Source organism: Lactuca virosa, chromosome 5 (genome assembly GCF_052849685.1).
Source record: "Lactuca virosa cultivar CGN04683 chromosome 5, Lactuca_virosa_CGN04683_v6, whole genome shotgun sequence".
In the NCBI taxonomy this organism is placed as follows: domain Eukaryota; kingdom Viridiplantae; phylum Streptophyta; class Magnoliopsida; order Asterales; family Asteraceae; genus Lactuca; species Lactuca virosa.
Window position 1 is genome coordinate 372,225,932 of NC_136430.1, and position 25,076 is coordinate 372,251,007.

A 25,076-nucleotide genomic window follows, 5' to 3' on the forward strand; every position below is an offset into this window, starting at 1 on the left:
ATCAGTTAATATTAAAAGTAAAAAAAATAAAGTATGTTGCTATTATATGTAAAGGAGCGTAAAAAAAAGTATGTTGCCCTTATTGGTAGGAAAATGAAAGTATGTTACCATGCGTGTATTATGTTAAGTGAAAAGTCTAAAATGGCCATCTGATATGAATAAGCATGAAATGCATACCATTCTTTGCCGTGTCTCCAAGCTTAATTTCTCATAATTTAGCATGTCATACTCGTCATACCCCAAAAGCCTCTAATCATATCTAAGTCGTGAATTAGTTGGTGGAAGCTTCTCCTTTAGTACACTATAAAACATCCAAAATCAAATATAAAAATATATACAGAATTACGCACACACACATAATTTCAATCAATGTATCATCTTTTTACCTTAACTCTCGGTGTTAATTCGTTTAATGTGACATCAAAAGAAATTAAATTATAATGTGTAATATTAACAGGTGACATAGTCCTTTTCGACAAAAAAAAATAATTTCCCATAATATATTTTGTCTTAGTTGTCCCTTCTGTTGCTATTTATTGTATTTTACAAAAATAATGGTTACTTGAAATATTTAACCAATTATAAGATTGTAGCTTTTTCTTCTCAATGAGGGATTATGCTTTTGAAAAAAGTACATTGGTATTTCCAGTTGTAGCCCAAGATTAATGTATATGAAAGAAATAGCAATGTACTTTTATTTTATTGTCTAAATAACATATTGCCTAAATGTATGATTCCAATTCTTTTTTTCATTTAAAGTGTAGTATAGCATCCTACTTTCATTTCTTTCTATAAAAGTATTATTTTCAGAAAGTAGGATGCTATTTTCAGAAAGTGTTTTTGTCATTGATATGAAATATAACTCAACTTAGTTTTCAAAAGAAAATAGAATTGCAACTTCATTATGGGTATGTTTTTCAAGAATATTGGAATGCAATGGTAGAAACTTAAGCTTTTCAAAAATAAATGAAAATATAATGCTATTATTTAATTGATATGTTAGTTTTTCAAAAGAAAAATGTAAGTGGAATTCTATTTTTAAAAAATGAAAAGTGCAACGCTATAATCGGTTACTTTTAATTTTTGAAAGGGTTTGGACTTGATGTGAATTACCAAGGGACGTTTATATCCTGCTCCAGCTTCTTCCTCTTTGAGATAATGTTCATCCTCTTCTTCTTCGGTCAACTTTATGTGTGTTTATCTGATATAACATCTTTGATTTTTATCTTTATTTTTTTGAACAGCAAAGCAACACAATAGATAGAAAAATCACCTGATGGCTAAACAAAGAATAGAACAACAAATGTACTACAACAAGCTATCCAACAACACAAGATATAATAAGTAAAAAAAGAAAAAAAGGAAGATTATTGTAACACTCCAAATCAGGTATGACCTTTTAGCCCTTGAAGTATCTCACATATAACATAAGAAGCCATTATGTACGCGGGTACGCTTAGCGTACATGACAAGGAGGATCGCGGAGGGGCAGCACGTATGTTGGGCGTACGTGCCGTATGTCCAAACCCTAAAATCCGGACTTGAGACCTATATAAACACCCTTAACTCATTTAAGCCTCACCCTAGACAGCCTCCTTCACCTTCAAACGTTTTTGAAAACCCTAATACCATTTGTGAGTGCATTTTGAGCCTTAAGAGTGCATTTGTGGTCCTTATAGTGTTCTTTCAAGAAGGAGAAGTTGTCAAGGAAGCTTGGAGTGTCATTTGGCTTCAAGAATCTGCATATAGTCGACCTTGAGGAGCTTTTGGAGGTATAAAGCTTGGACATTTCCATATTAATCTCTAGATCTAGCTAGGGTTTTCTAGTTTTGTCCCTTTGGTTGATTTTGGACCTCCACTTGTGAGTTAAGCAACTCAGAGGATGGAAATGACAGATCTGAGGTCCCTTGGTCCTTTTTCAACATAAAAATGGAGTCTTGGTGGGTGTTTTGATCTCATGCATGGGTTAAGAACCTTAGAAAGGTGTTAATGGGGGTGTTGGGAACATATAAGGCATGCAAAGGCATAAAGTTGCCAACTTTATGCCCTAGGTCATCTTAATAAACGTAGATCTGACTTTTAGACGTAAAAGAATCGAGTATTAAGCACTTAATGGAAAAAGTGCTTAATCTGTTAGTCGTTGGGCGTAACCCAGTGTACGCTACGCGTAAGTCCCAGAGCCCCAGTACCCTGGGCGTACCAGGGTGGTACGCTAAGCGTACGCATTAGATGGGCTTGGATCTGTTTTGGGCCTTTGATCTGTTGGGCCTCATTTGGTTATTGGACTTGGTTGCATTCAGTGAATAGTGGACCATTTTATCTGTATTGGGCCATTAGTGTTATGGTAGGGTCTTATTGGGCCAAGAGGCGCATTAATGATTTTTGGTCATGGACTTTGGGCCCATTAACAAAGGCAGGATATTTGGGCCTTCATGGACGGACTTGGGGTTTGGGTCCCCTTTGATTATATGATGTCTTAACATGGGTTAATGTTATTATTCAGCATGAAAGGTTACAGACAGTTAGGAGAGCAGTTTCAGATTCTTCGGACAGAGATGAGTCTTCTCACCATACCCATGGGTCTAAGGCACCAAGGTCGGCCCATTATATGATTATTGTATATGTGTTAGTCATTTCTATGATTTGTTATGCTATGTGCTTGTGTGTTATTGGATGTAAGACCATGTGGGGTAGCCCATGGCATTCCTAGGTAAAGACCATGTAGGGTAGCCCATGGCACGTTGTATGTAAGACCATGTGGGGTAGCCCATGGCATTCCTAGGTAAAGACCATGTGGGGTAGCCCATGGCACGAAGGTGTAAGACCCTGGGGGGAGCCCACAACATCCTTACAGGTTTATGTATGCATGGCTTATGTGTTATAGATAGCTTTTATAGCTAACAGGATATGTGATATGTGTATTGTGTGTGTAGTATGCTCTGGGAAACTGTAACGCCCGCAGATTCGGGCTAGTCAATTTAGAGACAATAAACATCAAATATGAGTTTTTGATGGAAGGTTATTTAGAAGGAGTAATCTTAACCAAATGGTATTATATGTTACAAGCGTTCCGTACATATAAAGAATGCCGAAATCCGAGTTATAACGAAGAAGTTATGGCTCGTCGATGTTTTACGGCAAAACCGGCACGACACCGGGAGACGTAAATAGTGAATTTACGATAGAGGACTTTTTGGCCTTAGTAATCTAAACGAAAGTCGTAGAATATGTTAAAGCGAGAGCGTCCACAAAAAAACGCCCAAATCTGACTTCGTATGAGGAAGTTATGAATTTTCTAAGATTTGGCACATCAGTGCACGACCCGAAACTCGAATTTTAAATCGAGCGGTTTTTGGACTATGCGAACTAAATTAGAGTTGAATATCTCATTAATAGGAATTCAACAATAAAAATACAGACGAAAACGGAGTCTGTATGAAGGAGTTACGAATTTTTCGCGGTCATTTAACAGTATAATCTCCTCCTACTGTTAAATTTAAGATCGGTCGAGAATTAGCCGACGGAGTCAAAATGAAAGTTGTAGATCTTATTTTTATCTACGCGTGGATATAAAGAACATAAAAAACGGAGCTCGTATGCGAAAGTTACGGCTTTTAGAAGTCTTGCCAAGTGTGCTGTGCGAAAATGGGTGACGTGGCACAATCTTGGCCATTGCTTTCTCCCCAAGTCTTGCCACCAGATGGTGACATGTGGCACCAAGTTCAGCCATATTTCACCCTATAAATATAACCTCTCTCACCCTCATTTTCTTCACACCTTTCCATTCTTTCTTCTCTCTACACTCTCTCTAAACCTCCGAAAACTCCCCTAGCGCTAGAAGAAAACCCCGGAGCGCTCGACGGCTCCGAGAAAAAGAGCTTTCAGCTTGGAAGTTCTGCCACTGCAGAGCCCGGCTTCTAGCCAAACCCCCTCGTAGGTAAGATACGCCTACGCTATTTTAAATATAGCTTTTATTTAAATATAGTAATGTTATTAGGACCTTATAATAAATATTTGGGCTATTATTATGAGTTATATAAGTGTCGTTATAATATATTTTTAACCACTCGCGGTACGAAGAATCTGGTTTGGAGGGCCGCTTGGGTTGTTGGATTTCAGAAGTGGTTTATGCCAAAAAGATTCTGCCCTCCAGTGTTCCATGTCTGGCCCCTGTCTGTACATAGTGGTTGAAGAGTATTGTTTAACGCTTATATAATAGTAATAATAGCTAGACTATTAATTAGTCTCGTTGAACCATAGACTAAACTCTAGTGGTAATGATACTAGGTTTTGTCAAGGGAAAATTGTTTTAAGAGTAACGAAGCGTTGTCCGAGTACCGAGTCACCACCTTATCAGGTGAGCGCATAGTTACTTTCATCTTACATATAGATATGAAGTATTTTATATAAATTACGTGCTATGTGTGCATATTATATGTATACTTGTTATCTATGCTGGATGAATGATTTTATACATGTTTTAAATAATTTAAACTGTATATGTATTTTATATCTACGAATATGTTGGGTAAAACATGGGTAGATGAATGATGAGAGATGAAAGATGATATGAGTGAACATTGGCAGCTATAGACTTAGTGCCTAACAAATAAAATCGGCAGCTATGGACTTAGTGCCTATTGAATAAACGTTGGTAGCTATGGACTTAGTACCTCTAGATAAACGTTGGTGGCTATGGACTTAGTACCTATTAGATAAACACTGGTAGCTATGGATTTAGTACCCGATGAATAAACTTTAGAAGCTATGAAATTAGTGCTTTACGAACGAGCATTGGCAGCTATAGACTTAGTGCATGTCTTATAAACCCTGGAAGCAATGGACTTCGGAATGAACGAATGCAAGATAGATGATTCTTAGGGTAGACCCTTAAGAGTGAGGAATATAATGGGGATGGGTAATTGGGTTGATTGTTTGTTGTTTAAACATAAATAATTATATTATTGTGGGTTAAAAACCCTATGTACTCACCAGGTTTCCCAACCTGACCCACTCAAGCTTATTTGTATCACAGGTGTCGATACGAAGCTACTTTACACTGAGAGATTTGAAAGAGATGTAGATCACTAGTGTAAATAAATGTAAGTTCTATTTATGCTTATGTTTCTGTATTGACGATGGCATCCCAATGTTTTGAAAATGAATAAAAATACATTTCTTCAGAAATGCTTTGATAACCTATTTATCATGTTTTCTGGGAACAAATTCCGCAATATTTTTATTAAAAGAGGTACTCTGATTTTATAAAGCATAAACAAAATCGGTCTTTTCTGGCCGTGAAAATGGGGATGTCACAGTTGGTATCAGAGCATTAGTTTAAGCGAACTAAGAATAAGGATTTATTTCTAGACTTAAACTTAGAATGCTAAGCGATGATCGTGAGAAGTGTGTAATATATTTTAGGAAGTACACCTGAATAGACACGAGCACTAGCTCATTTAGGGAAGATGCCTAAATTGCTTTTATGTGCTAAATGATTTGCGATGATTTATGATGCTATCGTTTGATCGGATCTATGGTCTGTTGCCGACCGGATCTAGAAACTTTATGTGTTCAGATTTCTAAACGTTTAATTACTATATTAGAACTGGCATGTAATTTTTCGAAATAATAAGGAGGAATACGCATCTAAACCTTCCTCTATCTATATTCTCGTCTTGATACACCAAACGATTGCTTTGGTGTGCAGAACATCATGTTGAACACTCGTAGTGAACTGAGTAAATGGAGGAAATGAGAAGGCTTACGATATTGAATGGTACCTATCGAAAGATATCATAAGAGTGATATCTTGCCTTTAGAATGCGTCTAATAAATAATACGTCTAGTACGGGAGAAGTACACTTTTGACTAGCATAAAGAAAGATTTTTGGTATAATCCATGAAGTTACCCCATCGTCTGACATTTCCATCACCAACCAAGTTGAAGCGGAATTGATGATTGAAGATACGCATGGAAGAAGTCCTAGTAGAGTCTAGGGAAAATTATATGATTGTTTGGACACATTTGTATGTGTTAAAATTGTTTTTGTGATAATGACTTGGAGAACTGCGAGACAATACTTGGGACGAGTATGAGTAGGTGTGAAAGGTAGTAGAGGCCTATACTACCGGAAGCACATGACTTGCACTTGGATCAGGGAAAGTCACAAGGTTACCAAGGCGCTAGTAATTGATTCTGTTTTGTTCATGTATGTCGTTACCATCGTTTCGGTAATGACTAAGAAGATGATTATTATTCCGACCCTAGTGGCCATATCATGTCGAGTCCGACTAAGATGAGTATGTTACATGGTTCAGAGAACCAAGATCGATGTAGCATCTGACTTAAGTCAGAAGATTAAAGTGAAAGATAATCGAAGTGATCAATAGAAGTATCACAACCGTTGTTAATATTAGAAGCTTGTACCTAGAAGTGCTACATGCTAGAATGTGATTATATCACATTAGAACATGAAGGAAGGTATATTCCGTTCTGGAATTTGACTCTAAAATACCTGAGTCTAAGCGTTGCATCATATGACGAGATGTCATTAGAACATGTCCCATCAGTCTGTTATGGTAATCGAAGTAAAGACTGTTTCCGGAGGAGCAAGAGTCTCCAATAAGGATCGATATTGTGAATTGAAGGTCATGATTGAAAGTCCAACGTGAGATAGAGAGCGGATGCAAGATCGAGGACCGCCTGTAGTCCAGAAGTCCAAGAGATTGATACTCATTCGAAGGAACATAGGAGTTACGGTTATTACCTAGGATGAAAAGATAACATATGGAGTTATTATACAATCCTTATTTCGTTGATGATTCTGGGACGTAATCATCCTAAGGGGGAGATAATTGTAACTCCCGCAGATTCGGGCTAGTCAATTTAGAGACAATAAACATTAATAATGAGTTTTTGATGGAAGGTTATTTAGAAGGATTAATCTTAACCAAATGGTATTATATGTTACAAGGGTTCCGTACATATAAAGAACGCTGAAATCCGAGTTATAACGAAGAAGTTATGGCCCGTCGAAGTTTTACGGCAAAACCGACACGGCACCGGGAGACGTAAATAGTGAATTTATGATAGAGGACTTTTTGGCCTTAGTAATCTAAATGAAAGTCGTAGAATACGTTAAACCGAGAGCTTCCACAAAAAGAACGCCCAAATCTGACTTCGTATGAGGAAGTTATGAATTTTCTAAGATTTGGCATAGCAGTGCACGACCCGAAACTCGAATTTTAGATCGAGCGGTTTTTGGCCTACGCGACCTAATTGAGAGTTGAAGATCTCATTAATAGGAATTCAAATATAAAAATATAGACGAAAACGGAGTCCGTGTGAAGGAGTTACAAATTTTTCGCGGTCATTTAACAGTATAATCTCCTCCTACTGTTAAATTTAAGATTGGTTAAGAATTAGCCGACGGAGTCAAAATGAAAGTTGTAGATCTTATTTTTATCTACGTGTGGATATAAAGAACGTCAAAAACGGAGCTTGTATGCGAAAGTTATGGATTTTAGAAGTCGGAACTGTGTTGTGCGAAAATGGGTGACGTGGCACAATCTTGGCCATTGTTTTCTCCCCAAGTCTTGCCACCAGATGGTGACATGTGGCACCAAGTTCTGCCATATTTCACCCTATAAATAGAACCTCTCCCACCCTCATTTTCTTCACACCTTTCCCATGCTTTCTTCTCTCTACACTCTCTCTAAACCTCCCAAAACTCCCCTAGCGCTAGAAGAAAACCCCGGAGCGCTCGACGACTCCGAGAAGAAGAGATTTTGGCTCGGAAGTTCTTCCTCTGCAGAGCCCGGCTTCTATCCAAACCCCCTCATAGGTAAGATACGCCTACGCTATTTTAAATATAGTTTTTATTTAAATATAGTAATGTTATTAGGACCTTATAATAAATATTTGGGCTATTATTATGAGTTATATAAGTGTCGTTATAATATATTTTTATCCACTCGCGGTACGGGGAATCTGGTTTGGAGGGCCGCTTGGGTTGCTGGATTTCAGAAGTGCTTTATGCCAAAATGATCCTGCCCTCCGGTGTTCCATGTCTGGCCCCTGTCTGTACATAGTGGTTGAAGAGTATTGTTTAACGCTTATATAATAGTAATAATAGCTAGACTATTAATTAGTCTCGTCGAACCTTAGACTAAACTCTAGTGGTAATGATACTAGGTTTTTTCAAGGGAAAATTGTTTTAAGAGTAACGAAGCGTTGTCCGAGTACCGAGTCACCACCTTATCAGGTGAGCGCATAGTTACTTTCATCTTACACATAGATATGAAGTATTTTATATAAATTACGTGCTATGTGTGCATATTATCTGTATACTTGTTATCTATGCTGGATGAATGATTTTATACATGTTTTAAATAATTTAAACTGTATATGTATTTTATATCTACGAATATGTTGGGTAAAACATGGGTAGATGAATGATGAGAGATGAAAGATGATATGAGTGAACATTGGCAGCTATAGACTTAGTGCCTAACAAATAACATTGGCAGCTATGGTCTTAGTGTCTATTGAATAAACGTTGGTAGATATGGACTTAGTACCTGTTAGATAAACGTTGGTAGCTATGAACTTAGTACCTATTAGATAAACACTGGTAGCTATGGATTTAGTACCCGATGAATGAACTTTAGCAGCTATGGAATTAGTGATTTACGAACGAGAATTGGCAGTTATAGACTTAGTGCCTGTCTTATAAACCCTGGAAGCAATGGACTTCGGAATGAACGAATGCAAGATAGATGACTCTTAGGGTAGACCCTTAAGAGTTAGGAAGATAATGGGGATGGGTAATTGGGCTGATTGTTTGTTGTTTAAACATAAATAATTATATTATTGTGGGTTGAAAACCCTATGTACTCACCAGGTTTCCCAACCTGACCCACTCAAGCTTATTTGTATCACAGGTGTCGATACGAAGCTACTTTACACTGAGAGATTTAAAAGAGATGTAGATCACTAGTGTAATTAAATGTAAGTTCTGTTTATGCTTATGTTTCTGTATTGACGATAGCATCCCAATGTTTTGAAAATGAATAAAAATACATTTCTTCGGAAATGCTTTGTTAACCTATTTATCATGTTTTCTGGGAACAAATTCCGCAATATTTTATTAAAAGAGGTACTCTGATTTTATAAAACATAAAAAAAATCGGTCTTTTCTAGCCATGAAACTCACTAAGCATTTAGCTTACAGGTTGTGGATTTGTTTCAGGTACTTCAGATCCCAAGGGCAAGGGAAAGGCGTGATGGCGCAGCGTGCACTCTCTCCCATGCATTTTATGGACACTCTGATGTTTTGAATAAAAGTTGTTATTGACATGTGTTTTGGAAAACAATTATGAATGGATTTCTTAATATATGGAAATGTATTTGACTAATCAAAAATGAAAATTTTCTTTGAAAAATTGGGTCGTTACAAGTTGGTATCAGAGCCTTTGTTTGAGGGATTCAGGCACACTCTCGGGTGTGTCAGGACTCAAACTAAGGAAATTGTAAAAATTGTTTTAAAATAAGGTTAAAAACTTTTAAGGAATGAAAAGAGGAGAGTGTAACACGCGTGATCGGCCGAGCCAAGTAAGTAGTTCCCCGATGTGTTAGCCATGTTATACTGATATTTGAGCTTGATAATCGTATGAAACTTGCTAGGTGTATGCTTCTAAAATTGTATACGGTTAGGAGCTTATAGCCTTAGAATGATTGATTTGGTCTTATTTCCTGTTCCTTGTCTGGTTGTGGTCCTAGGATAGAATCTTTTATTCGAAAGTCTATTTGATCCTTTACTGTGTATAATTTGCATGCATAAAGGCAACCTGTTATGATTGGTCTGATTGATATGGGTAGAGCAAATCTTAGGACAACCTGGGATTTGGGTTATGCAGTGGTTTGTGGTATATGATTTATTTTGGGACGAATTGGAGTTATCATGTAGAGCTTTGGAAAAAGGTGCAGGTAGGTGTGGAATGTAGTATTGGGCACGTACTACTGAAAGCACAGGACCTGTACCCGAACCAATGTTAGATCTGACAGCTCTAAGGAGGATCGGTGTGGGAAGATCCCCTATATATATATATATATATATATATATATATATATATATATATATATATATATATAGGTAAAGTTTCTTATACGCCCTTCCTAAACAGCTAAATATCATATTTGCCCGGCCTAAACTCTAAATATCATATATGCCCTTCTTAATATTTTTTAATATCATATATACCCAAATCTATTTTTTTGGTAATTTTTATTGATTTATAATTGTTTTTCATAATATTAAATCATTATAATTAAAAATCATTTTGAATGGACAATAATACCCTTCCTTATTGCTACAACAGATCACGTTTTCACCTATATCACAAAATCACTGTCGCCCTGATACTACTCCCCTGTATATACCCATTCCTTCATTGATTATTGAAGTATAGCTTAGATTCTTAGTATTTTAGTATATAAATTTTAGAAGCCATAGGCTTATAAGTACTACGTATTTCCACGCTTTGTATTGCAATCCATTGTAATTGTTTCCTTTAAAGAATTTAAGAGGAATATTCGCCTTTTTTGCAACAGCTCCTTAAGCCCTTCTGTCATATATTTTCCCCTTTTTCCACAGCTGCAAAAAATCACTTTTTTTCTTCTCAATTGAGCCTTAAAACCAAGTAGCATAGATTTGAACTTCTTATTTTGCAACATTCTAGACAGATATAGACACATGAAATATGTGTATCTTATTATTAATTGCGTATGGTTGTATGGTATAGTGCTGAAACTAACTGATTATATGGGATATTCTTGAGCAACCCACTTGAATATTGTTTAATATACAGGCATGAAGCTGAAGCCATCGATACAATTATTAAAGAAATTCCAGTCAAGCTACGTTCCCATCATTTGATAAATGATAAACCTGAAAAAATGTGCATCCTTAGGAGATATTCCAAACAGAATTGTAAGATGAAACTTTTGACATATTTCTATCTCCCCTTTTGTAGTCAAGTCCAGAAATTGTCAGAGGAATTTGGAAGTTTAGAGTGTTTAGAAGAGTTGGATATAAACTGTACAAGAATAAGTCATCTTCTACAGAGCATTTCTTCATTGGAAGGTTTGTGTATTGTTGGATACAGGGGAGTAGCGATCGAAAGTATCAGGTCGAACGTGATTTTGTGATACAGGTGAAAACGTGATCTGTTGTAGCAATAATGAAGGGTATTATTGTCCATTCAAAATGATTTTTAATTATAATGATTTAATATTATGAAAAACAATTATAAATCAATAAAAATTACCAAAAAATAGATTTTGGTATATATGATATTAAAAAACATTAAGAATGGCATATATGATATTTAGAGTTTAGGCCGGACAAATACGATATTTAGCTGTTTAGGAAGGGCGTATATGAAATTCTGCCATATATATATATATATATATATATATATATATATATATATATATATATATATATATATATATATATATATATATATATGTCCTGATTATTATGGTTTATGTCATTTCAGTTCAGCATGGTGGTGACACGATTTGGGACTGGGGGATCAGGATTGGGATCAGGATCTGGATCCGAATCGGGAGGCTGTGCAAAGCCCGTTGATGAGAGGCTGCGCGAGATCATTGCAACAGAGGTTACGAAGGGCATCCTTGACGCTACCCCAGTGATCTTTAGGACGGTCAAGGAGGGGATTATGGAGATTATGGAGGAGAGGCTCAGGTCATTCACAACCGAGATTGTTGCGGACCAGATCCCGAACTCCCTCATTCTGGGACTTCAAGGCGTGTGGGGCGCCAGAATTTTTCGGGGTCAGGGACCCCATCGTTAGCCGACGCTGGGTGGCGGATATCAAGAACGCCCAGCGCACGAGTTCTTGCCCGGATGCAGAAAAGGTGGGGTAGCCCATGGCATGTTGGATCTAAGACCATGTAGAGTATCCTGTGGCATTCCTAGGTAAAGACCATGTGGGGTAGCCCATGACACGAAGGCGTAAGACCCTGGGGGAGCCCATGGCATCCTTACAGGTTTATATATGCATGGCTTATGTGTTATAGGTAGCTTTTATATCTAACAGGATATGTGTATTGTGTATTGTGTGTGCGGTATGCTCTGCGAAACTCACTAAGCATTTAGCTTACAGGTTGTGAATTTGTTTCAGGTACTTCAGATCCCAAGGGCAAGGGCAAGGCGTGATGGCGCAACGTGCACTCTCTCCCAGGCGTTTTATGGACACTCTGATGTTTAGAATAAAAGTTGTAATTGACATGTGTTTTGGAAAGCAATTATGAATGGATTTCTTAATATATGGAAATGTATTTGATTAATCAAAAATGAAAATTTTCTTTGAAAAATTGGGTCGTTACAATTATCTTGAAGTACCAACCAGAATCATAAAAAACACCAACATTGGAATCCATAAAAGCAATGCCTAAACAGGTAGGGCCCAACAATGTGAACAAAGTCCGAATGAAACCATCAGAGTAAGCAACACCGTATGCATCAAGTGTAGGGGTAAAATGTTCCAAATCTATCAGACCTCAATACTACATAATCAAAAAGCATCTGATACCCGTAAGCCTCCAAGAGCAACCCAAAACTCAGTCAGAGGAAAAACCTAACCTATCATGGTAAGATCTTAAAGGAACCAAGAAAGTCAATGTGTTCTAAAGCTTCTAGAGACAGTAAAAACAACAACAGGGAAAACTGCTCCATAATAGAAATATTAAAGCTTCAAATCAACACCATGTTGAAACAGGAAAATCAATGGTAAACATGTTTAATAACATACCCAAAACAACTAAGTGGTTTGAGGAGGAACCACCACTAACAACGAATAGTCAAATACGAACCAAATACTTGAAACTAATTATTGTCTAATATTTTCAATACTAAAGATCAAAGACTCCCTAATTATTCTTCTTGTGAAGCTTAGTGTTTAACTATTAAGAGTTATTATACTTAATCCCTCTTCTATAATGTTTATACTCATTATTACTTGTATTATCGGTAAGTAATCATTTACTTTTATACAAAGAAGAACAACACTTGAGAGTCCTTAACCTGTCCATTCATTTCTAAACATCAATAAAACCATTAAGTTCAAAGAAAATTGTACAATTCATAAAAACTTACATTTTTGTTCAGAAATAGAATCTCATTTATGGATTAGACATGTGGAACATCTTGATAATGTCATTTGACTTTCTTCACAAGTTTCATTGACTAATGGTAGGCATTGAGAATTATCCATTACCATTGTTTAAAGATATATTGAAATTTAAAGCATATATCAAACCTTTCTCCCTTGAGAAAACAACATTTTCTCTACTTGTCTATTTCCATGATCTCCTTTCGCATCATCATCATATTATGAAATTTGGTTAAGCATAATTGATTAATATTTTTAGGAACTAAGAAATAGTCAACCAATATACTAAGGGACAATTAAAATATTAACCATTTTGATCTATCAAATCGTTGTTTTTACTGCCTTTCGGATCATCAGAAGACTAACTGTTTTTTTCTGATTGGGGATTTTGTTCTTCATGTTTTCTTTAACACATTAAAAATTGAATCTTTCTAATGTTAATTATAGAAATTAAATAATTGTGAAAATGGGATTGTTTGGTCCAGCATCCAAAACTCGAATCATCGTTAGTATTGAAACCTCATCTTCTTCATTAACTGCAAAAAAGTTCAACTCTCTTAAGAGTGAAACAAAGTGAATCCAAAGGGAAAGTTTAAATTTACCTAAATGAAAACTAGAATCAATTTCCTAAAGTTCTTCACTGTCAATCAATGTTGTTTGAATTCATTTCCAAAATCAATGAAATATCCATAGGAGATACCGAACCCTAGATAGTAACATGTAGGTGGATGCTTGATATTTTCTATCTAATCAAACAGATGAAGTTTGCGCAGTTGTGCTTCACTATTACATGTTTTTTTTGAAAGGGAACTTCCCTAACGAGGGTTTCCGGGCCAGCTTTCGCGCACCGACTAATCCCCCGCTGCAAACATGAGGCTTTGCCTCATTCCTTGGAGTCACTGCAGGCGAACCTCCATGGCCACAAGGGCTGAGTGGTGCCAGGATTTGAACATGGGTCAATAGGTTATCCACCATATCTTCCACATGCCTTACCAAGTCACCACAACCCAAGTGGTTATGTTTTTCAATTTGAAACCCGGGGAAATCGAAAAAAAAAAGAACCAACACTGAATAGAATGGAATAAGAATTCAATCTTTATAATCAAATTAAAAAAAATAGGGTAAAAACACCAATAAATGCATTGGATCAATTTAGAGTTGCAGAGGCTTGATTTCATTCAATAAATAATTTCCATTAGCCTCCTACCGTTGTTCCTCTCCAATAGACAGTTGGTTCTCCTTCACCCATCGATGTTGTTCCCAGTATCATCTCGTTTGTTAGCAATTTTATTCTGAAAGAGTTGTTGGGATTGATTTGCTGCCAACAACAAAAAAACAAGGCTTTGTGGAACAATCGCGTAGTAGAAAACCTTAGAAGGTGGAGATGGAGTGGAAGCTAGAAAGGAATCCGATGAAAACTCTCCATCAGATGAAATTGAGATTGATATTGAAGAACTTTGAATAACAAACCTTCAAACGATGTAGGAATGAGAAATACAACAGATGGAACAAATGCATTGGAGGATAGCAACGTTAAGCCGATGACAAAGCAAAATAGAAGCCGAAGCCGATGAATAGTAGTTGACTCAGTCGATTACCTACTCCCTTTATATATATATCTATATATATATATATATATATATATATATATATATATATATATACTAGCCGTTTACCCGCGCTAAGCGACGGGTGCAAATAATTTCTTTCAAAAATTTGTTATAAAGACGATTAGTTTTTTTATACATATAGTGTTATCGGTCGGTTTACCGCAACGAATAGTTGTAACCCTTGCAATACATAAAGAAATAAACTTTTAGTTTCCACATGTTAGACTTATTTATATAGTTATTTGTATCAAATAATTTTTATTTAAATAATTTAAAATGTTATAGTTTTTTTTCTTGCATTTTTTTCTTTTATAACTTGTTGGGTGAGTGTCACACTTTTTTTTTTAACTTGTTGGGTGAGTGACACGCATACAGACTACGAATCGTGGTGGTCTTAGTAGCAACACATTTTCAATTTGTTGATGATTACAATAACCACATGCCCTAAACATTGCTATACTTAATAAATTTAAAATAATCATTATTGTCTTCAACCGAAAATTGATATTTAATCCATAAGAAATTGAAAGTAGGTACTTGGCATTGCTTAATTTAAATCGAAAACTTACAATCATTACAGACTTTATGGTTGTTTGAGCCACCCATTGTTATTATTATTATTATTTTCATTTATATTATATTATGTAATTATGATTGTAGTTTTAATTTCAACATTGAACATTTAGTAATAAAAAATAAAACAAAAAAAGCAACCAAGCCATTATAAAGTCATAAATAAACAAAGAAACCCACTTCTTGAAATTAAGAATTATACAATTACAATAAAGATTTAAAATTACATTTGCGTAATACACGTCCCAAGAAATAGTACCAATTATCCAAAAAACATAACCTTAGCAAGAAAAAGAAATTACATGTCGCAACAAAATCTCATATGATGTTATGGAGAATACAAAAGATTTATTACCTTTAACAACATTGTATCCAAAAACTAATTTTTCTGTTAGAACAGTTTCTTGATGGCAACACCATACTAAAGCAAAGGTATAGAAGTGACTTCACATACAGAAAACCAATAGATCCTATCAGTAAAATAGTGGCAACAATCAAATTTTAAATAATGAAATTGCAAATGGATTTAATGTTAATAAATTGAATAAGTCACAGAAAAAACAACTTACTTTTCCATCTGTCCCACTTAAGTATGTTCACACTGTTGCACCCCACAAACACCTCAAATCTGCATTATCTTTAAGTACTTCCTTTATGAGTGTATCGTTTATATTTTATCAAGCCTGAGGAATTATCTGTACATAAAAATGTGATCAGGGTTTGTTTCAAAGATAACCCTCATAGCAACCCAATAAGGTGTACAAGCTACCGTATCTCATATTTTATAAAGAAACAAAAATATCAATTAACTTCTAATTGCTAGCCATGAGAAGCAAAAAATGAGGTAAACACAACATGTATATGAAACAAAAGCATAACTTCATACCTTTTTGGTCTTGGCGACACCAGTATGTATCCAAACCCAAAAAAACAGGTTTAATTATAAACGGAAGGCCAACTTTTTTCCATCATCACCTAACATGACAAAAAACACATAAATACATGTGAACATTATTATCGTTAGACTCATCAAATTCTTACACACATACAATCTTAATATACTGAAATGACTGATGGGTTTAGAATAAAAGCTTGAAATAATTTACAATAAATCATTGACATCCGGATACATACTTCGAGTAAGTAGAGAGATAGGGGGTGATTGTAAAAATAGTTAAAGTATTTACCACTGATTGCTGTTGTGTCATGTGTATTAAGTCCCAAAACCTATCACATTAAACACATATCAAAGATTCATTTTTATGCAAAACTGATGTATAATGAGCTAAAGGTTCAAATGACCAGAATGGGAATGTCAGTTTTGTCAAAGAAATAGAATAATATGCAAAAAGGACAATACCAAACACATTAAGTCATGATAACAGAGACATAAATCCTGAAAATACATACAATGATCTAAAAATATATTACCAGAACAGGAGTGTTTGGTGTTCCTGGTCATGGAACATGGGAGATTTAGGCGGTCAATGTCACCCTAAAATCAAACCAAGAGAACGGGGAAGATTTCAACATATGTGATTTAAGTGGTCCAAATTAAGAGTAACAAAAAATAGTAACAATGACCAAAATGTCCAAAAACACCAAAATGATCATTGGAACCACAAAAATAAATCGAACTTTTGTTATTACTGCTTCATATTAGTATAAGTTTTTTTGTTCCTTTTTAACTGGTTGAAATGACCAAAAAGAACAAAAATTGGCAAATTGACTAAAGAAAGTCAAAATTGTTATTTTTTTCTCCAAAAAATTATAAATTAATGATATAAGACTTTGATATCATTATAAAGTTCTTTTTTTTATTTTTAATTCATCTAAATGACAAAAAGATGGTCAAATTTACCAAAAAGTCTAAAACAGTCATTTTTTTGTATTTTTTACTTAACCAGCTAGGCAGTTATAGCGGTCCAAAATCAAATATCGGTTAAGGGCCGATATTTGGGATATAGGTTATCGGGGTTGGATATCGGTGGGATATCGGTATTTTTATATCATGCATAATTAATATATATAAACATAAAACACATATAAAAGTAATATAAAAAGTCAAAATTCAAAACTGTCAATGTTTGAAACATAATCTTACGTAAGCCATGGAATCTTCCTCCAAGTCCACATCAACCAACGCATCCAATTATTTTATCTATAGCATCCACATCAACTCCAATATCATCATCATCATTTAAGAATTATGTACTTAACACATCAACATGATCAAACCTATAGAAACTAGCAAGTTAACACTTAAGTATGTAACAATTAACATAAAAATAAGACCGGTTAATACTTAAAACATGAGTCTATGACCTAAAACTAACAATTAAGTACTTAACATAATAGCAGGTTCAGTTAAGTTAAGTCCATAAGACTTAAGGCCATGACTTAACACTAAAAAAAGCAAGTAACATTACTTAACCGATATCCCACCTGGAAATCGTCTGGAAATATCGGTAAATATCACCGATTTTTGCAGTCCGATATTTTGGACCGATATTTGACACCGTTATTTTGAAAAGTACCGATAATCGATATCCCACCTGAAAATCACCTGGAAATCGGCGATATTAACTGCTTAGTTAACCAGTGGCCATTTTATGTAAATTCACATAACCATGGAAAAGATATTCGCAAATGTAACTGTAGTATACATGTGGCAAAAAACCGAAAAAAAAATCATAAGCTTCTTATTTTTAAGAGATATTCTTATGCTCCCAAACAGTCACTTCAATCAATTGGAAGGCTCATAAAATTCTTATTTTACAAACCATCTTAAGGAAATTGGTAAAAAATATATTGATGGCAGAATTGAGTGAAAATAGGGCAGAATTCAGCGACCAACCTTATAGAAACATCATCAATCAGAGACATTTTCACCCATTCACCATCAAGAGTGGCATTACATTGGGCTTTCCAGACATAGTCAAATATCTATCAAAATTTACTGGAAAAAAAAAGTTAATAACAATTTACCTACAGGTTGGAGGCTACAACCACAACCCGCCTAAGCCTCTTCATGATGTCCCCAAGAAGTTATACCTTGTGAAATATTCATTTGGTTTATTGTAAAGTACAATCAAGTATTTGGTCAAGATAAATGGAGTGGTAGTACATTCTGTTCAATTTTACAACATATAAACAATATTCAAAAGGGTCACAAGGGTGTAGTAGTCATTTTCACAATCTGCAATTACCTTGTTATAGTTAATATACTCATAGATTTAGCAGAAAAATGGGACAAAATTATCAGGACAATTATGAAATTAGCTTACATGGATTATTTTGACAAAATCGTCAAAAGGGCATGATTGTCATTTTTGAAATCTACATTCAGACATCAAATATTGAAATCAAAACCACAAACTCAGATATTGGAATATGTTTAAAGAGTTGAATCAAGATGAAACTTTGAATCATGACATAAATTAGAAGGAAAATGAAATTCAAATCATTTTATACTATAAAAAAATCAAACACATATGCATTTACTTTCTTACCTTCGTTTCCATCAAGCATCGTTGATGTAGATAGGGAGAAAGAGAGACATTGGGAGTATTTCGTTCCATGAAGTTGCACAGGGTCGAATTTAATTAAGGCATATGGAAGATACATGTGAAGGAGGTGGTTACAACTCCGACACGGGCTTCTAAGGTTTGGAAAGAAGGCGACGATGTCAAGGGTTTATGGTGACAGGGAGGGAGAGGGTGATGGATGGTGGTAACGGTTGGTTAAAGGCAAAAGAAAATCAACAGGTAATGGTGATTACAAAGAGATAAACCATGGGAGATGGTGGAGTTGATGAAGGAAAATGGCGATGGCGACTTGAATGAGCCATGGTGCAACATATGGATACATATGAGAGAGGAGGCGTTGAGAGTGAGCAGGCGGGTGATGATTAAAAGCGTCAAAGAAGCTGTGAATAATGATGGATGTGAAGGAAAGTGGTGATGGATAAAGAGAAATTGAGCATAGTAGAGTCGGATGAAGAGTTTGGCGGCTGTGGTGGAGGCTGAGAGAAACGAAGAAGAAATTTTTGGGTCAATGTTTTAGAGAGAGAAAGGCTATGTGGATGCTAAATAGAATTGAATAGGGCCTGATATAGAGGAAGACGACCAACTTTGAGAGATTTTTGCCTGGATTTCATCCTTCAAGACGACTCATATGACCGATTCAATTGATACCGAAAATGAAGACGACTCATATGACTGATTCAATTGATACTGAAAATGAGGGAATATGGTTAGCTTTGACTTAATCATTTTGTAGATAGCTTTAACCGATTTGTTTTGCAGATATGTTTTTTAGTATTTTTTTTAATGCATAAAATGGTTGTATATGTTGCGATAAACCTTGTACCTCTTAAAATTCAGCATTTGGTGGTAAATGCTTATTAAGGTATATATATATATATATATATATATATATATATATATATATATATATATAATAATAATAATAATAATAATAATAATAATAATAAACGATAATAATTTTAATTAATAAAATCGGATGAAAATAGAAAATACATAGTTTTAACTTTGACATGTTTGCATTTAGGATAAAACAACAAAAATTAAACGAAATTAGTGTTAAAGAACGAAAGCATAAGATTAATGCTTACCACAAAAGTTTTTTAATAAAAATATTATTTAGACCACATAAAAAACAATTGAAATTTACTCCACATTTTTTTCAACGAAGGTTATTCTTATAGGTGGAGGTATAGTGAAGAAAGTCCTTTATCCATCCATCCGATTATTGAGGTAAGAATGTTTGACGATGTAATTAAATAGTAACCACCATCCGGTTGTTTTTCTTTCACTATACATTCGGAGTTGTCAACTTTCCACTTTCTACCCACCAATCATTGTTTTTCTCTAACACCACCATCATCACCATGCATGCAATCACCCAACATTCCATTCTCACCACCCAAAATTCCCACCATTTTCCCAATTCAGACAGCGGTCTGTTTCTTCACGGAGCTATCTTCAATTCCGATCGGCATAAGCAAACATGTCCGTTGTTTGCCGCCGCCATTACCATTGCATCCTCTTCCTTTCCCTCTTCCTTTTTTTCCCTCCATGTCTCTCTCAGCAGTCCCCCTCTATTGCCCTCCTCCATTTCAAGAATTCACTTTCCAAATGCGATTCGTTAACCAATTGGAAAGACGATGGATCCCATCCATGCGACCCAAATAACGTGTGGATCGGAATCATCTGTTCCGATGGCCAGATTAACAGCATCAACCTCGCCGGAATGGATCTCCAAGGACAACCCGACATTGGTGCTTTGGAGTCCATTGACGGGCTTAAAGCTATTAGCCTGGAAAACAATGCTCTCGTCGGCCCCATGCCGGAAATCAATCGTCTTCGTTTTTTAAAAGCTTTCTATGGCGGTAGCAACTGGTTTTCCGGCGTCATACCTTCAGACTTTTTCCAGACCTTGGGCTCCTTGAAGAAGCTTTGGTTACAGCGTAATAACTTTTCTGGACAGATTCCAATATCGGTTGGAGAGTTGCCAAATCTCAAGGAGCTCCATTTAGAATACAATGAATTTTCAGGACCCATTCCTGCTTTTTCAGACCCAGATATCCTAACCACCATTGATTTATCCAACAACAGACTACAAGGAGAAATACCCAAAAGTTTAAAGAACTTTGATGCCAAAGCGTTCGATAACAATGCCGACCTCTGTGGTGGACAACTATCAAGAGACTGCAACGCACCTCCAAATCAACCGGGATTAGAAGACTCAACGGAAACAAAATCATCAACACCATGGATCATTATGGTTGTCGTTTTGGCTTTGTTAATCCGCATCATTTTTGCCAGAGTAAATCAAGTAGATGAAGATTATCATAATAAGAGACCTAATTTGGGCAAGGGAGGTATTAATGAAGCTGTTGTCAATATCCCACCCGTCATCAATAGATCCACAAGCTCTGGTAAGAAACCGCAGACTAACATGGAGCCCCCAAGCAATAACAATAACAGCAGCGGCGCCAGCAGCAGCAGCAGCGCCACCGCCACCGTCACCCCCGCCCCACTCACCGCCACCGTCACCCCCACGCCACCCACCACCGCCACCAACATTACCGTTAACCCTAGCACCAATGTCAAGGAGACCAAAGATACACCCGCCCGCACAGCCAAAAAAGTAATTCCTCAATTACCAGTGCGACCGGCGGCAGGAGACCTCGTGATGGTGAATGAAGAAAGGGGAATCTTTGGGTTATCAGACTTGATGAAGGCTGCAGCCGAGGTGCTTGGAAATGGCGGATTAGGTTCTGCATACAAGGCGGTGATGCAAAATGGAGTGTCCGTGGTGGTGAAAAGGGTGAGAGAGATGAACCAGATGACCAGGGAGGTGTTTGATACAGAGATGAAGAAGCTAGCGAGATTGAAGCACCAAAATATATTGACACCATTGGCATATCATTTCAGGAAAGAAGAGAAACTCATGGTGTCGGAATATGTCCCCAAAGGCAGCCTTCTCTATGTTTTGCATGGTGAGAGCTTCTGTATAGAATCTACAACATCTGACTATTATATTTTTTGCTTATTATTTTTTTTTTCTGTATACAACAACATGTTATGAACTTATGATTCGTATATACACTTATAGGAGATCGTGGGATCTCCCATGCCGAGTTAAACTGGGCTAACCGATTAAAGATTATAAAAGGAGTTGCACGAGGAACAGGTTTCCTTCACTCAGAATTTTCATCGTATCCGTTGCCTCATGGGAATCTGAAATCGAGCAATGTACTGATCGGGTCAGACTTCGAGCCGCTTCTCAGTGATTACGCTTTCCATCCAATGGTTAATGAAACGCCGACAGCGCAATGCATGTTTGCTTTTAAATCGCCGGAAGCGATGCTTTACCAGAAAATTAGCCCAAAAAGCGACGTGTATTGTCTTGGCATCATCATCCTGGAAATCGTGACAGGGAAATATCCGTCGCAGTATTTCAATAACCAAAAGGGTGGAACGGACGTTGTCCAATGGGTACGATCGGCTCTTGCAGAGAAGAGGGAAAAAAGCTTAATCGACCCGGAGATATCATCGGAGGGGGAGGCGTCTGTTGCACAAATGGAGAAGCTTCTCCGTGTCGGTGGTGTTTGTACTGCAGATGAGCCAGATGAAAGAATCGACCTAACGGAAGCAATAAGAAGAATTGAAAAGATAAGTGTTTGAGGGAGTAATTTTTTTTATATGAATTGGACTTCTGAGGAAGGACGTGGCATAAAGAAGGCTGGGGTGAAGCCGATGGATGATGACATCAAGGAATGAATCTAGTGAGAGCTCTCGCCTTCACGTGCAAGACTACATTACGTAGATCCATAATCTTGTTTTACTTAGATTAGGAACATTCTTGATTTCTTGTCAAGTGAAGAGTGTGGAAACAAACATGTCTGAATCAAATAATGAGTTGTTATGCATGTAAATGCAACACATGGCTCGCAATCAAATCAAAGAGAAAATGCATTCAATAGCAATTGTGTAAGTGTATCCCTAGTCCCTACAAATTGATTATTTGAGGCAAGTTAAAGTTCCTCGCGGCTTATGTAGGTAATTTAGGTAAGGAAATAAAAGTATATTGTTATTGCTATTACCGGTAAAAATAGAATTACATTATCTATATCAAATACATTTATCATCTTGGGGTAAAGTTTATTTATGTTTTAGAAGACAGTTTTATCTAAAATCATTGCTTCATATATGGCAATGTGTAAGGTCATGTATATCTAACTTATTCTAACAAAAATAAACTTTAATTTCCAAATATAATGAAAATTAGACACATATTCTCCATTTTCCAATTAAGTTTTGTCTCTAGAAACTATTGTTAGTGGTAGAGGTGAGGATTTGAACCTGATTTTTCAAACCGAACCGCTACCGTATTCTATATTTTGGTGCGGTATTTGGTTCTTATTTTTGGCCCAAAACATTTTCGACACTACATGGTTCGATATGATTCTAGTAGTGAACTTGCCCCTAGGCTAGTAGCCTTATATAAAGAAAGGTAAAGAAGGAAGTTGTTAATTCAGTTGTCCATCAACCAAGAGACTTTTCACTTTTGGGTTGACTTTACACTCATCAAGAAAACTGTTGTACTTTAAATCTATATCCGCATTCAAAAGCAAAATGTTGTCTTAAAATTTGAAGTTATTTGTCAATGTAATTAAAACTCATTCACATGAGGCTAAAACACTTTTTTTGGGCCAATTTCTTTTCTATCAAGTTATATGGCCTTAACATCATTTCTTTCAAAAAAATAATAATAAATAAATAAAATTTAAAAAAAAAATCATGGCCTCAACTGATACGTTGTAGCATCTAAGGATGGCATAGTGGAGGTGACCGTTAGTTATGCAATATGCCATACTTTTAGATTTCTAATAAAGGCATCCATAATGGAGGGTTCAATGTGAAAGTTTAATGGGGTGGAAAACCTAGTATTATTCAGTGGATGGAACTTTATCATTGTGAGATATTGAGATGTCATCTTGCATTGAATAGATTTTGGAGCTCCGTAGCCATTGAACCATTCAATGGAAAAGAAAATTTTCTAATTCTAAAATAAATATTTAAGGCGTGTTCAATAAAACTAACTGGTAGTTCGTAGCATTATGTTAAACTCTATGTGAGATATGTTTTAGATTTAAAGCATTTTTTTTAAACTAAACGTTAAAAGCTTTGTAGTGCCGAACGTGATTTTTTTGTTCAAAACGGAACGTTTTGTCAAACAATAGAAGCTAGAAACTCTCAAACGCGTCGTACCAAACACGTCCTAAAAATGTTCTAATAAACGTTGTAGATTTAAAGACATTATAGGAAAAGTTTACTTTGGCTTAATCCATCACTTGAAATTTACCCTAAAGAACTCAGAATGATCATATTGGTTTTGAACAATTCTGTTCTTAGTAATGCATCATCATCTTCTTTTGCAATTCCGATGAAATGGTTGTCTTTGGCGGCTTCTACTGTAGTTTACAACAAAACAACCAAGGTGGTTACGTTCCAGTTGATCTCTCAAAAGAAGAAGCAATTGACAAAGAAGCAGATCGCCCAAATCTTGAAGTTACCCTCTTCTGGTACGTTTTATGAAGTTATACTGAACAAGTTATTCATATGTTCAATGAGATGGGTCATTACCCCACTTTGTTTGTTATAAATCAATTCAAGAAGTCGAGTTTGCCCAGTGTTTAGAGTTTTCTCTTCGGTATTATTCTAAGATGTTTAACTGGAAGAAGTTCTTGGTTGGATAAGGTTGAGCTTGAAGTCTATTTGATTATGGTTGGGTTATAATATGGAGTAGCTGTTGATTATGCATCTTTGTTGTGGGAAGAATTTGGGAATTCTATTTCTCATTCAAAACTGGCATCTGGAGTTTCGAGTGCTAGGTTTTGGGGATTAATTTTGAAGGAAGTATATACACATGAAGATATTCTTTTTCCTACAGATGTTAATATGGTTGAGTTTCCATCTATGTCTGTTCCTAAGATTTTTGTGGATGATGCTACGATTTTTCCTGTGGTTGCTCGGATTTCAGATTCACTGCTCAATTTGGTGAACCCACTCATCAATTGTTGATTCATTATCGAGTTTCAATGGACCCTACTCCATCTGGTATTTTACCACCAAAGATTCCATCTAAAGGTGCTGAAGG

General features: G+C 35.9%; 1 protein-coding gene across 1 annotated transcript; it reads left to right on the forward strand.

Moving 5' to 3' along the window:
* Positions 1 to 20,318: 20,318 nt before the first annotated feature.
* LOC145116569 (pollen receptor-like kinase 3) lies at positions 20,319 to 22,920 on the forward strand. Its single transcript, XM_079052903.1, has 2 exons — positions 20,319 to 21,912; positions 22,029 to 22,920. The coding sequence occupies exons 1-2, from the start codon at positions 20,418 to 20,420 to the stop codon at positions 22,598 to 22,600; spliced, it is 2,067 nt and encodes a 688-aa protein (XP_078909029.1). The 5' UTR covers positions 20,319 to 20,417; the 3' UTR covers positions 22,601 to 22,920.
* Positions 22,921 to 25,076: the final 2,156 nt, after the last annotated feature.